Source organism: Lipophrys pholis (assembly GCF_963383615.2).
Source record: "Lipophrys pholis genome assembly, chromosome: 21".
In the NCBI taxonomy this organism is placed as follows: domain Eukaryota; kingdom Metazoa; phylum Chordata; class Actinopteri; order Blenniiformes; family Blenniidae; genus Lipophrys; species Lipophrys pholis.
In genome coordinates, this window is record NC_137649.1 from 12,981,574 (window position 1) to 12,997,278 (window position 15,705).

Below are 15,705 nucleotides of genomic sequence, written 5' to 3' on the forward strand. Positions count from 1 at the left end.
CAACAGTAATGCTGAGGTGCTTCTTCATTTATACAATCTCAGCGTGTCTCGTGGTTGTGCTCCTTGTACAACATTTGGAGATTCATGTTCTCAGTATAAATCTGCACTACATGTAAGCTGGTGAATTGGGTTAGGCATGCGCTGAGCTAGTCGATCAGTGAGCTAGTGAGTTGTTACATAGTCAGTCATTCTGTGACAACCTGCCGGCTGGAGTCTGGCTCTCTGCCATGCCTCTGTCAGCAGTTTGGTAGTGGAAGGAGGTGGAGGGGGAGGATGACGAGGGGGTGAGGAAAGAGTGAAACAAGGAACAGGAGGAGAGAACGACCAGAGAAGGAAAGGGCTGTAGCAGGAGTGACGGGCACCTCAGTAACAGCCAGTTTGTGTCCATTAGAGCTCTAATATGAGGATAAGAGACGTGACAGGTTGAGATGTTTTAAGTCTCTTCTGGACCTGTATCTGGCTGGTGTGCACGTACGCACGCACACACGCACGCACGCACACAAACAAACGCATTAACTTGCATTCATTTTCTGCAGATATTTCATGTAGCTCGTCTTAATCTAGAAATCCATTGATTTAATATGGGCGTCTATTCTTGAACTAAGACCCCACTGGTTAGTTTTCAATCCGGTTTATGTTCCTAGCAGTAAAGAAGACACACACGGATGCACCTAGGCACACACAGATGTGCGCACAAAGATACAGAATTGAACAGAGGACGAACAAACCCCTGTCGCCGTCGATAGCTCATGAAGCTTAACCTCAGTGAGCCAGTTGTCTGCTTTTGGCTTGCTGCGTCGGATACTTAGCTGAAGCTTAGAAAGACTCGAGAAGGCACTGTAGCACTGCCCCAGTAAACAACTGTGCAGGCCTCAGTCCCACATCAGCAACCAAACTCAATAACAAGCAACAAGCGTGCAGTGTGTCGGGGACCCATCTGGACACTGGTCGACTGAAAACTGCACTTGTTTTTTATGCCATGAATTCCACCTTTGTTTTTGAGCCAATTCTGAATAATTACAAAAGCAAGGGATTTAATCAGGGACCAGCTGTCTGAAGCAACGTGTGCCTGTGCGTTTTTATGTTTCTCCGCTCTGATGAGGGGCCACGCATCAAAGTGAATCGGAATATCACAGCAGAGCAGGGATGGCAACATCTGAAGTTTCCTGTTAATATGGCACACGCCACAACGCACTACCAAACCCCCCCCTGCACATGCATGCACACTCGCGCACACATTTACAGGCCGTGTTTATGTGTTTATGTGGAGATAAGCGCAGAACCATCTGTCTCTCTATTACACAAGGCTCCAATGTGTGAAAGATGCTGTGTGGTTAATGGGCCCGTACAGTTTGCTATTGCCTTCAGAAATAACACAGCAAAATCTGGTGAAGTGTGTGACAGACCATAAGTCTGTGTCACATGCAGACTCTGCCACAACACTTGATCTGCTTCTGGAAAAGAAGACCGATAAACCTAATGAAACTTTGCATTTGTTTAACCAATCACCACGCACTCATGACAGTGATTTAATCGGATGCTGATTAAAAATTTGCAAAATAACGGTCAACTCCTTGCCACATTCTGGCCTTTGGGAAAAGACTATGATTGCAGTACAAGGCAGGCTAGAGGCTATACTGAAACCTGGACTTAAGAAACAGACATTGCATCAAACAACTGTTTTAAATGGAGAAGGTCACTCCCCCAGGCAAGCAAGTTGTTTCTGAACTGGAGTTTTGCAAAAATGTCATCACAGTTAATGAAAAACTAATATATATTTTACTGACGCACTCACATCTGGATGGAACAACAACTAGCCTAAGGATGACCTGTAACATTGAAGCACATCAAGCAGCAGCACCCTCCATGAGCTCATTCATGAGTAAATATTTAGAAATGGTCATGCAACTTTGAATCAATGCTCTCTCATGTAACTTCAAAGGCTGAGACTACACCAACACCCGTCTTAAGGCCCAAATATGCTCAATGCAAAATCCAGAGGGACACAGACGGATCCGCCGCCCGTCTTCGGCACTCATTATGTGTGTAATTAATACGTTTGCGGGAAGTTTACAGATATGGAGCAAACAGAGTAATTTCACTCATGACCAGTGGGGGCAGGTTTGAGCAGGGTAGCTTGTGTGACCAGCGAAAGGAACAGAGATGACAACAGAACTTGGAAGACAACAGAAATAACTATCCTTTCAAGGGAAAGACTCTGAATTTGTGCAGGGATTAAAAACACATCTATATTACCTCACTTAGACATCAGGACCACGTTTAGGAACGCCTTCACTGGCAATGTTAAACATAAAGGCGATGAATTGTCCCAGCAGACAAAATACCACAAGGGACAAAAATATTTATTTTAGCAGTTCTGAACCAGTTTCATCAATGTTTGGATTTGAAACGCTGTCCCACATGACACAAGGAACGTGCACTGCCCTCTACTGGATGCACGTGTCAGGGACGTGTAAGCAGCACTGATCACGGCAGTACACGATTGCTTCGCTTGCATGAGGACACACCAGAGGTATGAAAGAGGCTGGAAGCTGTCCCCACCGCTCTCCTGATGGCGATTCATTCATTGTGACACAAAGTGGATTATTTGCAGCTATGGAGGATCACTCGCGTTATCATGAGGGATTGTTGGGATTTGTAGCATTTTGCTGGGCTTTATCTCGATGGGGATACTACCTCACAATGGAGCAAAGCAGACGCAAGTGTGCTCATAAAGAGTCCACAGATTTGTTTGTCCTGTGGAGGTGTCAGCTAAAACCAATGATGCACCAGCTCGTTTTCTGAATGGCTGAAGTTTTGATGTCAGACTTTATTTTCTTTCAGGCTGATTTAGCTGACTTATAAAGGTTTACTTTCTCTGACAATGTAAACACTGATGTGTGGAGAAACAATATCTCACTTGGACACTAAGGTGTACAATAACCGTGATAGATGATTCCAATTTTCTAATAAAAGTCAGAAGAGTAAATTATTTTTGCTTTCTCACTCAAGAGGATGATTACAAAAGCCCCTTAGGCCTTGTGGTCGTATCTCCAGAGCCAAGATAAGAATATGCCTAGTAATAAATCAGACTATAACGGAGAAAGACTGTTGACGATACAATGATTAAAACAACAGATAGTTTAGTTGTCACTGCAGCGCAAAAGTAAGTCAGTTCGTAAAACATCCAGTGTGTTGTTACCTGAGTGATTCTGCCATGCGTCGCAGGTCTTCATTCTGTTGCTTGAGTCGTTCCAGCTTCGCCAGGATTTTTGAGAGTTCCCGGCTGGACCGCTCCGGATGCTCGCTGTCCCTCACCAAGTGACCGCCGATGTAGAAGAGAAGTGTGCCCCAGGCCAACAGCACCAGGGTAATCCAACGCCATGAACCAGCCCAGGGCCGCATGGTTCAACCACGCCGACCCAAAAGTGCCTCTTGGTGTGCCTGTACAGCCACCGACCTCCCTGCCGGATGCGCACGCACACTCTGTGCCCCGTCACCACAAATGCCACAGCGCCAGCCTTGGCATCGGCATCTCTGCAGGGATGGTTGAATGACAGATGAGGGGGGGGGGGTGCGTTGATGTTGCAGATGAAGGTATGCTTCAGGTAAGGCGGGGGGCGGGTTTCTCCAGTGGATCAACCAGGCGTCCCTGTGTGCTAAAGCATGGCGACCACACTCAACTGCCTGTGTTTTCCCTGCCTGACTGGACTCGTCTCTCCTTCATGCAGTCCTGTGTTGACGAGTTTATCCAACTCTGCCGTTTGTGTACTTCCAGTCCCAGAGGGTTCTTTCATTCAACGTGCATCCTGTGGAAACAAATGAAGATGTGGCAGTTAGTTGAGCCTGTTGCAAGTTTGATTTAAAAATACTGTCAGGATGTTGGTCAGACACAAACTATATGAAAAGGAAGGAAAAAAAAAAAAAAGAAACACTTGAAGTGCTAGCCAAGCAAGCCATCTTGACAGTCAAAAAACTGCTGAATAGGAGAGCAGAGCAGGAGACATATAAGGAGGGTGCAGAAACAAAGAGCACAGAGCAGGGCAGGCGCGCCGACAGCCAAGACGCTGCTGAGTGGCCCCGAACCAACCCTGTCTCAGCAACCTACAAGATTGATCAGCATGACGCTGCAATTTGCATTTACATAGTGATGTGCACTCCCTCCGCTGTGCTGCATTGCTGTCGAGGCAGGACAGAGGTGTTCATCTTTCAGTGTCGGTCCTGCTATAGCACATCGCACACACATATACACACACGTACACGACTCCGGGACACAGAAGTCTCTCAGCCCCCTGTTTACACACCCTTCAGAATCCAGTGCACAAGGATTTATATCTTCAAAATTCAACACAGCATCACCATCCACAGCCCAGGACAGCCCACTTCCGACAACTTCCAACTCCCTGGTAGTTACAGCTCGACTAAGCCCGGCCGTTAATGGATTTTTTGGTGCCAGTTAAATCCCACAAAGTTCTCCCCAAGCATTTACCTTCTTCCACAGCGCCCGCTGCCACCATCCCAGAAGCTTGTGTGACAGGATGCAACATTGTCAAGGTGATACAGTGAGTTAATGGAGCAGAGGGAAGTAAAAATCCCTGGATCATCACTTCCCTTCATCTTGGAGCAGCGGGGGAGATGGTGATGGACGCGTGCCGGGTTTATGAAGCAACCTTCACTGTCAACTCCCCAACAAAGGCCTGCCACGCAACTGAGACTAGTCCTGTGATGGGATGAAGACTGGCAGATATATGTGTGTGTGTGTGTGTGTGTGTGTGTGTGTGTGTTGTCAATGCGTATGTGTGCATGCTATCATCTGCGAGTGCCGACCACAGCATGGTGGAACGATGCCAAGCGTCTCAGAGTTTCTGTGCGTGGCGCTGGTGGGACGGGTTTGATTGACATGTCGCAGTGTCTCTGGTGTTTCTTCCTGCAAGCGTTCAAGACGGAGAAAAAATGTTCCTGCTGGGGTTCGCCTGGCAGCACAGAAGTAGGTTACCAGTATCCCATCATGTTTACCATAGCAGCATAGTCGATATGTAGGACATAGATGGTGCCATGCTGCAATACCACAGAGGCTGTGCATGCTTCACTTGGAACAGGCTGCCCGGAATGCAGCAGCTGAGATCCCCAAAACAAGGAAAGTGCAAATGATTCTCCTTCATTTCATACTGAACGATGTGGGATTACTTAAATCTGTGCAGACATTCCTTTCTAGCGGGTGTTCCTGTTGTGACAAACCTGGGCTGACACCAGGGTGGCGCCTACTTATGCATGCAGCACAAGGATGTGCTGAGCTGTGTCTTATTATGAAAAATAAGAGGTGCGAGAGGATAGCACTTCACCAGCTAATGCATGACTGGGACTTTACTAAAAGCCAGGCTGCATGCACCCTTGTCACTGTGTTTGAGGAACCATAATGAGGTTTGTGTGCAGTAGACCAAAACACTAAATATAAAGCCGCTGGATGGGACAGCCAACTGGTGCCAAGTTGGAAATGCGAAAATATGGAGCTTATTTTTCTTGTACACCAAGTTAAACTAACATAGGGGTCTACTCGTGGTATATTAACAGCACTTTGAAAAAGTTGGGTATTTTTCAGATTTACAGAGAAAATGAAAAATTAAGAAAGGTGAGATTAAAAAATATAATGATAGGCATGTAACAACTGTGTTGTCATGGAGTTAATACTCAAAAACGTAACACAATTCACATGATATGTTTTCATGTACCTCACAGATAAGAATAATAAGCGGGATTTTCCATCTGATGAAAAGGAAGTTTAGAAAAGAATAAAACATTTACAGAGGGCTTCTGACGATTGCAAGAGCACACAGACGCAGCTGCTTGCACAGTTTACACTTTGCTGTCACATTCTTGTCCTTTCACTAAACAAACTTGAAGTAATGGCAATATCTCCACCCTCAGCGGTTGTACTGTCCCCCTCAAACGTTTGCCAAAGTGAAGCTTCAAAAGGTCAGTCGACTGTTGTTCAAGCGTTGATACACGACAAACTAGATTTTCTTATTAAGGCTACAGAATAAAAGAATATGATGTAAAGAAAAACATTATTGAATGATTAGTAACTGTAAATACTACTAAAATCAACATGTTGTCGACAAATGTGATTATTTTAAATTGTGAATTTGTGGAATCTGCTTCGCGACAAACCAAATACTCAGCGCTTCACACATGAGGTCAACACCTAGACATGGTGTCAAACCTATATTTCGAGCATGCATGCCAAGGGTGCAGAAAATGTGCAGCCTGAGAAGCGACAGGCTTTTGCAAACATTAGTCTGAAGAGAAATACATTCATAACTAGGTTTTCAGATTTTCCGGGCACTTTTCCAACTAAACCTAGAAGTTGAGTCATTCCATGCAGGGCTGGATGCCACAAAACAAGGGTTTTTCAATGACATGTCATTGTTTTTTGCAGCTTTTCAATCGCACAGAGAGAAACATATGAATATGTCCATTATTAAAAGGCTTTCATGTTATAGCTTAACAGTTTCAGCCCACCTGGGCTACATATGGCGGCATAAAGTAAAAATAGTTTGACGCTATAGAGCAGAGAATGACACTTCTGTTCCTAGAGGACCACGGTCCTGCATATTCTTAATGCCTTTCCGCTCAAATACACCTTAATCTAATATGCCACATTAACGCTCTGCTGAAAGGCTGATAATTAGCCACTCATTCCAATCAGATGTATTAAAGCAGGGGCAGGTGGAAACCATGCAGGGCTGCAGCCCAAAAGGACCTGGAGTGCCCATCTCTGCCGGTCTGATATATTGCATATATTACACGAAAACAAAGCACACTGAACACATTAGCTACGTTAAAGGCCAAAAGTATAATTCATTTTGGGAACTCACAGCAGGATTTACGGACCTCACACTTTAGATGAAATTGTTATACAGTCTCGCACCAATAATACTAAAAGAAAATTAACCTTTTGCGCGAGTTACTGCTTGAATCCAGGTTGTAGAACTAAGTGTGAGATAATCAGGTCACATTAGTGAGAGCACACTGTGTGTGGTTCAGTCGAAGTGTCAATGATATATTGACAGCAAAATCACAACCAGAGGGAAAAACAGTCCAGGATGATTGTTTGAATTGCACGATATGAATAGTATCAATCTGGTCTATAAGCTTTAAAAATGGTATTTCAGCTTAGCCATGGCTAGGACAAAGACGCAATCAACATAACACAGTTAGAGACAACTGGGGATAAGATGTCTTATGGTCAAAAGAGTGAAGAGACGTCTACTCAGTCTTGTATCTGCAGAATGAAGCGGGATTAAAGAGAAACTGTGACAACACTATGACATTCCACAAGAATCTATCCCACTGATGAGGGTCAGGCACTGTGATATTTTACCAGAAATATAACTGAACTGAGCCAAGCCCCAAAGAATTTAGGATTTTCTCAAACCTCTCACATCTACCTCTGAGTCAAACAGACAGCTACATAAATAATAGAAATTATAATAATGTCACTTGAATAAATAAAGGTTCTCTGCAGTGGCCAAATCAGTTCTAAGTTGAACTGTTTGACAGATTTGCTGAGAGTTGGGTTTCAAAGAAGTCAGCCATATAGCGCTTCTTCTATATTCTGCTTTCTGCCCGCAGCCCCTCCTCCCTCATCCTCCAAGTAAAATGGAAACATGATTGCCAGGTCAAAATGTAATATCTGACTCCTTCCCTTTGAATGTGCAGTCGCGCTACTTTATGAACGAGAAAGAAAAAAAAAAAGGTAGGCCTCTTGTCTGCACCAACTACATATTTGACGTGTGAAAACATTGTGAGTGCCCTTCACGGTAAGCGCCGGTGTAGCACATGTGGTACTGCGGGGTGGACTGCCGGCACTGTCACAAAATGTCCCTGTGCTGCAGATACATGCAGGAGCCTGAGGGGTCAGCAGGGACGACCCGTTTCCAGTCGTGCTGGTGATTCTTCAGGCCATGGCAGAGGTCATCTATCAGCTGCTTCCGGTCTCCAGACAATAAGTGCCACAATGAGGTCCACTGCTGAATTATGCATGGAGAACAGCGAGGGGAGGCTTCTATTACAGCGGCTCCACTACTGCAGCTCCAGGACGAGTGGAAAAGAGCGTCACCTATATCTGACCAAAGTGAATACACCGCTCACTTTTCTGCAAATATTCAATATCTTCTCATGGGACAACATCGAAGAAATGACACTTTGATACAATGTGAAGTAGTCGGTGCACAGCCTGTACGTAAAAGAACTGTACACACAGCCATTAATGTCTAAACTGCCGGCAACAGAGGTGAGTACACTCCTAAATAGAGCACTGCCTAAACCATCTTGGGCCTGGAGTTCCCCAGAGCTTTCTAGTTTGCCACTGAAATCCTGTTCCACTCCTCCAGGATGACATCACGGAGCTGGTTGATATTAGAGACCTTGTGCACCTTCAAGTTCCATTTGAGAATGCCTCGCAGATGCTCAATAGGGTTTAGGTCTGGAGACATGATTGGCCACTCCATCACCTTCACCCTTAGCTTCTTTAGCAAGACAGTGGACGTCTTGGAGGGGTGTTTGGGGTTGTTATGTTGGAATACTGCCCTGTAGCCCAGTTTCTGAAGGGAGGGGATCCCGCTCTGCTTCAGGATGTCACAGTACATGTTGGCATTCATGGTTCCCTCAAAGAACTGAAGCTCCCCGGTGACGGCAGCGCTCATGCAGCCCCAGACCAGATCTTTGTACTCCTCAACTGGTTGCCACCACACACTTGACACATCTGAACCAAGTAAGTTTATCTTGGTCTCGTCCTAATAGAGGACATGGTTCCAGTAATATGTGTCCGTCATCTGCTTGTGTTTAGCAAACTGTTTGCAAGCTTTGTTGTGCATCATCTTTAGAAGGGTCATCAACTTGATGCAGTGTGCAACAAGGACCACCTCTGGATATTATGCTGAGCATGTGTGCTCATATCCTTTGGTCAACCATGGCGAGGCCTGTTCTGAGTGGAACCTGTCCTGTTGGACTGTTTTATGTTCTTGGACTGTGCTGCGCTTCAGTTTCAGGCTGTTGGAAATGTTATCACTGAGGCCATCTTTATGAAGCTCAACGATTCTTTTTTTCAGGTCCTCAGAGACTTCTTTGCCATGAGGTGCCATGTTGAACTTCCAGTGACCAGCATGATAGGGAGAGAGCGAGAACACCAAATGTAACACACCTGCTCCCCATTCACACCTGGTACCCTGCACCACTAATGAGTCGCCTGACGCCAAGGAGGGAAAATGGCTAAATGGGCTCAATTTGGACATTTTCACTTAGGGGTGTACTCACTTTTCTTGCCAGTGGTTTAGACATTAATGGCTGTCTGTTGAGTTATTCTGAGGGGACAGTAAAGTTATCATCATACAACTGTACACCGGACTACTTTACATTGTATCAAAGCGTCATTGATTCAATGTTGTCTCAAGAAAAGATATAATTCACGATTTGGTTGATTATCTCATTTTTGTGAGATACCGAAGATCCAAACTGTCACTTCTCATCTATGTACGTGCAGATTGCGTTAGTCTGTGTCGGTGGGAACCACTTTAAGCGAAATATGCATCAAGAAGCTACATGTGTCAGGCTATTTTAGCATGTGACATGTTTTCCAGAAAACAAGAAGCCAAAAAAAAGATCAGGGACAAATGCATAGGCGAGGTGGGAGAAATGGAGAAAAGCCGCTTTTACATTCATAGCTGAGATGCAGAAATATCTGCTTGACAAATGAAGTTAAATCTGTTCTATGATTGAACGTCGGATATTCTGGATGAGTTCCGATACTGTCAAGGTGTTCAATGCAATTTTGAATTTTGCATCCCAGCATATCACCAGTTTGAGACATCTAATTCTCCTTAAAAGCTCACGGGCACAATGCGGGCTTTATCTTGCAGGTGTTTGGCCTTTAGAAATGCAGCAACAGAAACATCAACACCAACACTGCCAGCAATTTTTAACCATTATTTATCCATGGAGAGTTGCTGAGCAAGCTGTTCTTGAGAAACAGCCTTTGTTGCAGCCTTTCATTTTCTCCGTTTTCCTACAAATGGCCACTACAAGCAGCTCTTCTGGTTATTTTCTCAGCTGCTCTGAAGGTTCAATCCGGCGACCTTCTATCCCCTGGATCTCCTGTTCCCACGGGATGGATCGCACCAGTGCTTTGGGATGATGCATTTTAAATCGTGTATGAAACAAAGCAACCAAATGAAAAAAAAAAAAAAAAGTAAAAGCAGGAAGACAATGGCATTTGAAAACACATAATGATATTTTTTACTCCAAAAAGAAGCAGATAAAGGGGAAATAACACACGTATTTACAAGAGGATTGTAACCTTAAATGTTCATTCCAACTTTTGCTGTCATTGGCAACAAAAACATTACGCTGCCAGGTTTTTTCTTTTCCATCAATATGAATACTGTAAATGTCTGACTCACTCAGCAGCAAAGTACTCCCACCCTCTGTGCTCCTTCTCGCTCTTCTGCTGGCTTCTAGCCGAGATGCGGAGACACTGTTAGCATTTCGGGGTGCCCCTGGTGTTTTATATGCATGTGTGCGTCCGCGAGTGGGTGTGCGGGAGTCACCCAGCTGACTGCACACTGCACACATACACACGCACACACACGAGAGAATGGTGAATATTTCATGAGCTGCTGTTTACTTCACAACATTTCCAAGCTGAATGTGCAGAAGTCCATTAACTTAGACTAAAAGGTAGAGAGTAAGCCTGGCGTGGTGACGGGGGGGGGGGGCAGAGCTGGAAGAGAAAATGGCCTGATGCCAATGTTAAATGTACAGATATACAAGGAAAGGCACGTAGCTGATATAAACTAGACCAGGTCGTGCCCTCAGTAAGTTTAAATTCCGCCATTACAGAAAAATTACACATGGCTGGTTTTTAAAGATCGATTGTGATAAATCTACATGACCATATATGGAGAAAGCAATTTTGCACAAGTTAAATTGATGAAATCCTCTTAAAAAAAAAAAGAAAAAAAAGAAAAACAGGATTTAGTGTTAACCACGATTCTAATTATTGCAGTGGTCTTTTAAAACAGCACTTAGAGAATCATGTAATGGGATAGATAACTGAAATGTGGTAAAAAGGATCTTATAGTCGAACATTGACTGAACTTGTGAGGCTGCACTGAGGTGAATTATAGCTCTTTGCACAGAGAGACATTGTGGAAAAAGAAGAATAGATAAATAACAGGTGTTGGGTCTAAGATAAATATGTAATTCGCATTTCAGGTACATAGAGCCTTTCTAACAAATGGGAATCCAGCAACTCTGCATGACCAAAATATCTTTAACTCTTGGCGAAATACCATTTAGTAAGATTAATTAATAGTTAATGAGATAAGCGAGACAAGTGTAGTTTGAAAGCTTGCATGCTAACATATCTAAGAAATCCCCGAAGAAGCGATTGTGTTGTGCTGTAATCTATTTAAGGTGGAGACTCGGGTCGTATTCTCGCCTCACAGAAATGGTTCGGGTTCGGTGATGATATTTCTGTGTTTGCATTTTTTCCAAATGTGTGCATATGTTTTTTTTTGCACCTACTCTGGTTTTCTCCCACTGTCCAATAACTGTTGGAGGGTCTTTCTGCATTTTTAAAAAAATGTTTTGGGGATGGACTGGCAACCCATCCAAGGTGCCCTCGTCTGATCCGCTACCGCTTTGGTATAAAAGATAAAGAAGCTATAAAAAGATGGATGAGTAAAGTTATTGACTGCATTCAACTGTAAGGCGACTTAGAGGACATATGATACTAAACAGTGCAAAACAAAAAAAAAGTAATCACAGTAAAGGCCAGATTACTCTTTTTGCCACATGTTCACCTAACGTTCATTGGTTCTGCCACTACATCTCAAAACCTTCCAATACTGTCAGCTTGAAAAAGCAAAGTCAGAACTTAGTAGGTTTAGTAGGAATTTATTTCGGTGAGCACAGAGTAAAAAGTTTTTTTTTAATCCTCCATTCAAAAATGTCTGACACCAATTCATTTCAGAGAGCACCAACTATCTTGAGCAGTGCCTCCACACAAGCACTGAAGGCTGCCCACCTCATCTCAACTTTGGGATTAAGTCTCCCTGAAGTGGCTGAAGGTCTGAGAAGTTCCAGCCATGCGACGGCCGAGCCCGCTCCAGCTTGGCATTCAGTATCACAGCTAAGCACACAGCCTCTCCTTCAAGGTTATCTCCGTGGAGAATTTGCTGACAGGACACACACACACACACAGTGACACAAAGATGGGCACCTGCACACAAAAACACCACCCCCCCCCCCCCCCCCCCCCACACACACACACACACACACACACACACACACACACAGCTCGTTGGCCCAGCAGGGTTGGTGAAGTAGGGCTTGTTTTTGGAAGATTTTATGCAAACAAGATTTTAATTGGAAGGGAGGGACATATGATTAGCAGTAAAATGCGCCAATCATTCCACTGTTTTATTACATTTTTCATCCAAATAAAAAATTTGCACCTGGGCCCCACCTGCTAAACCAATCTGTCTCCTGAGGAGTGAAGGTGGATCTCGGGGCTCCAGCGTGGTCAAGGACAGGACTGTAAATTCACTGTGTCAGGGAGGGTGATGAACTGGCTCTGCAACGACGTGCGTGTGCTCGGGAGAGAAGGTAAAGGAGCAGGAGTCAATGCCACTCATGCGGCCGCATGCATCATGCCTGGAGCCGAGGGGATTTTGAGTATTAGTGCGAGTTTGCGGGCGTGTTTATTGAGAGATGGCTGATTTACAAGAGGAACTGCAAATTTGTCACTGAGACGGTCCTCTTTGAAGGAGAGCGCCTGGACGCTGAACCGCAACCATAATTATTTGCAACCAGCATTACAGTGAAGTTCAAGGTCTGCATTATCCTTTTACCTTGAGCTATATTGCTGCTGGGGTGCGCACACACACACACACACACACACACACACACACACACACACACACACACACACACACACACACACACACACACACACACACACACACACACACACACACACACACACACACACACACACACACACACACACACACACACACACACACACACACACACACACACACACACACACACACACACACACACACACACACACACACACACTGTCCGTTCCAGTGTCTGTTCCCCATAATGAGTCCCAATGACAGCTGACCTTTCACAGCCTGGGGTGGCAGGGACGGGCTAAAGAGCTGGAGGCAGTGGGGTCGTGACCCCATGCAGAGGATGCCAGCCTTCATTCAGTCACTTTAGTGGTCTAATGAGTAGCTGAATACACAAGAGGAAAGAGAGTGAAAGGAGGGGATAATAGAAGAAAATCAGTGGCCTGAGTGGAAGGGTGGGTGGGAGAGAGAGAGAGAGAGAGAGAGAGAGAGAGAGAGAGAGAGAGAGAGAGAGAGAGAGAGAGAGAGAGAGAGAGAGAGAGAGCTAAAGTTACACTGCTAAACTGTGATTTTTATCATCTGAATATGTGGTGACGCACAATGTGATAGGCCTGGATCCGCTGGATATGGATTTTGCTCAGATTACAATCAAACCTTTGAAATGCTACTTGGAAGTGGGCAAGCTCGTATTGTGATCACAATTCTTGCCATACACAATCACAGTGGAATTTGAAATGTACAAGGGAGGAGGAGAAACGGAAGAGGAAAAAGAAAATGAAGAAGTAGAAGGCGACAAAGAAGATGAAGGACAAGAAGAACAAGAAGACGGTACTCAAACAGAGCATTTCTGGTAATAAACCAAGAGGTAAGAAGTAGAAGTAACAAGCACTTCAGGTTAAGCTTGAGAGCACCGCTCGGAGAACCAAAGAAACCCCTCGTGATTCACTATCGTGACGGTGAAATAGCCTCATGTGTAAGCACAGCTCGGGTGAAAGGGAAAGTAAAGTGAGAAAATATGTAATTGCAGTGCAGTGGGAACTGGGGGGAAGAATGTATGTCTGAGGTTGAAACCAGTGGTGAGAGGGACGGCGGTCACACAGGAGGACACTGAGAGAATTTGTTCTGATCGTCTCCTGCAATCTCCCAATAAAAGTCACGCTTGACGAGACCAAGGAGGGGGCTCTGTGGTCTCCTGTGCAATAAGCCACATTTCCAGCACAATAAGCAGCGCATGCCACCCCTGAACGTTTTGTGGCTCGCTCATCTTCTGCAGCCGAATTTACGGTCAGCGGTTAACTCCTATTAAACCCCGGCTCAGGGGCGAGTGCCGACCCACACCCACAAGTCAAAGAGTTTCCTTCAAGGCCAAGAAGAGCGCGGAAAGGACAGAAATAGACAAAGGAGGACAAGACTTCAAACAAGTCAGAATGAGAAGTAAACAGGCCGAGCAAGCAATGACAACAGAATAAAAAGCGTTACAATGAAAGATAAGGGAGGGGATATACAAAAGGGAGTGTGGTAGGAAAAGTGGGACCCAGGGAGGTCGTAATCAGAAGAAAGATGGGGACCGCAGACACAAAGACAGCGAGGGAGATGAAGAGTGCTCCCAGAGGGGCTCAAGTCCTGACTAATACAGAGAAGGAGTTCTATAAACAGCAGTAACACACAGCTCCCACCGATTCACCGCTCTCTGCTACATTACCTCCATTCCCATGTCTTCAACTCTTAGCTGCTTTGCTCTGTGACCCTAAATCCCCACGCTGCAAAAACACTTTAGCAGTGACAAGTGGCATATTTTTCCATCTTATCTTTCGCTGTAAAGTCGGGCTTTGTCCTGGACGGGAGAGAAAAACATCTGAAAACTGGAAAAGAATTGTGATTGTGGGATAACTTAGATGACTTTTTTTTTTTCTTTAAAACAACTGCTTTCCTCTAAAAACAAAAGCAAAGATTTAAACACTCACAAATGTCAAGTACTTCAAAGAAATTCTCGCACAGTTGTTGGTGGAGCGGGTCAGCTTTCAATCCCGATGCTGGCAGTTTGATCCCACGTCTCGCCCCGAATCAAGGCGAGACACTGAACCCCAATCTGACCCCGATAGTGTGTGAACACTTTGCATGGGACTGCAGATGATCTGTGAGTGTGTGCATGACTGTGTGAGCAGAGGGGTGGGTGTGACCGATTAGAGCGACTGCTGAAGCAGCAAAATGTTCTATATGAGGTCAATTATTAACTGTCGGTGCATTCATTTGTTTTATACTGCTATTACAGATTATTTTCTCAAAACTGGACGACAGGATTTGAAGATGTTTCACCTCTAATCTGAAAATCTCTCAATTCTGAACTACACAGATGTGCAGTATATCCCAACTAACATTACAGTGATTTCACCGCTGGGCAATTTGAACAATTTCAGCTTTACTTGGCAGTTTGAGGCACTTGTTTCATTTTAGTTCATTTTTGTGGTCATTAATTGGCTCGTGTATTTCTAAAACTTGGAACACCCACAGACGTTCATGAGAGCAGATTCAATGTTGCACATTTGATTAAGTTACGTTGGTTCTTCAAACTACCACTTTACCTTATGGTTATTTTAAGGTTTGGTGTACAAACGCCCGGGAAGCCCCGAACTCAAAGGTGTACGAGTTTGACTGAAAATGTAAAGGCTAAATAACAGGGTGGATTGTTTGCCGCTATGGAAGGTCACTTGGCACATCTTGAGGATTATGAGGTATACTCCACCCTATAAGGACAGTGATATGTAATCTCATGCTGCAAATGTTG

At 44.7% G+C, this 15,705-nt stretch overlaps 1 protein-coding gene across 1 annotated transcript in view; it reads right to left on the bottom strand.

The window, feature by feature from the left end:
• Nucleotides 1-15,705, bottom strand: part of fut8b (fucosyltransferase 8b (alpha (1,6) fucosyltransferase)) — a 104,445-nt gene that overhangs the window by 43,165 nt on the left and 45,575 nt on the right. The window contains exon 2 of the mRNA XM_080491015.1: nt 3,203-3,809. Coding sequence (XP_080347141.1) covers nt 3,203-3,405 — 203 coding nt within the window. The 5' untranslated portion in view covers nt 3,406-3,809. The remainder of the gene's footprint in view (nt 1-3,202; nt 3,810-15,705) is intronic.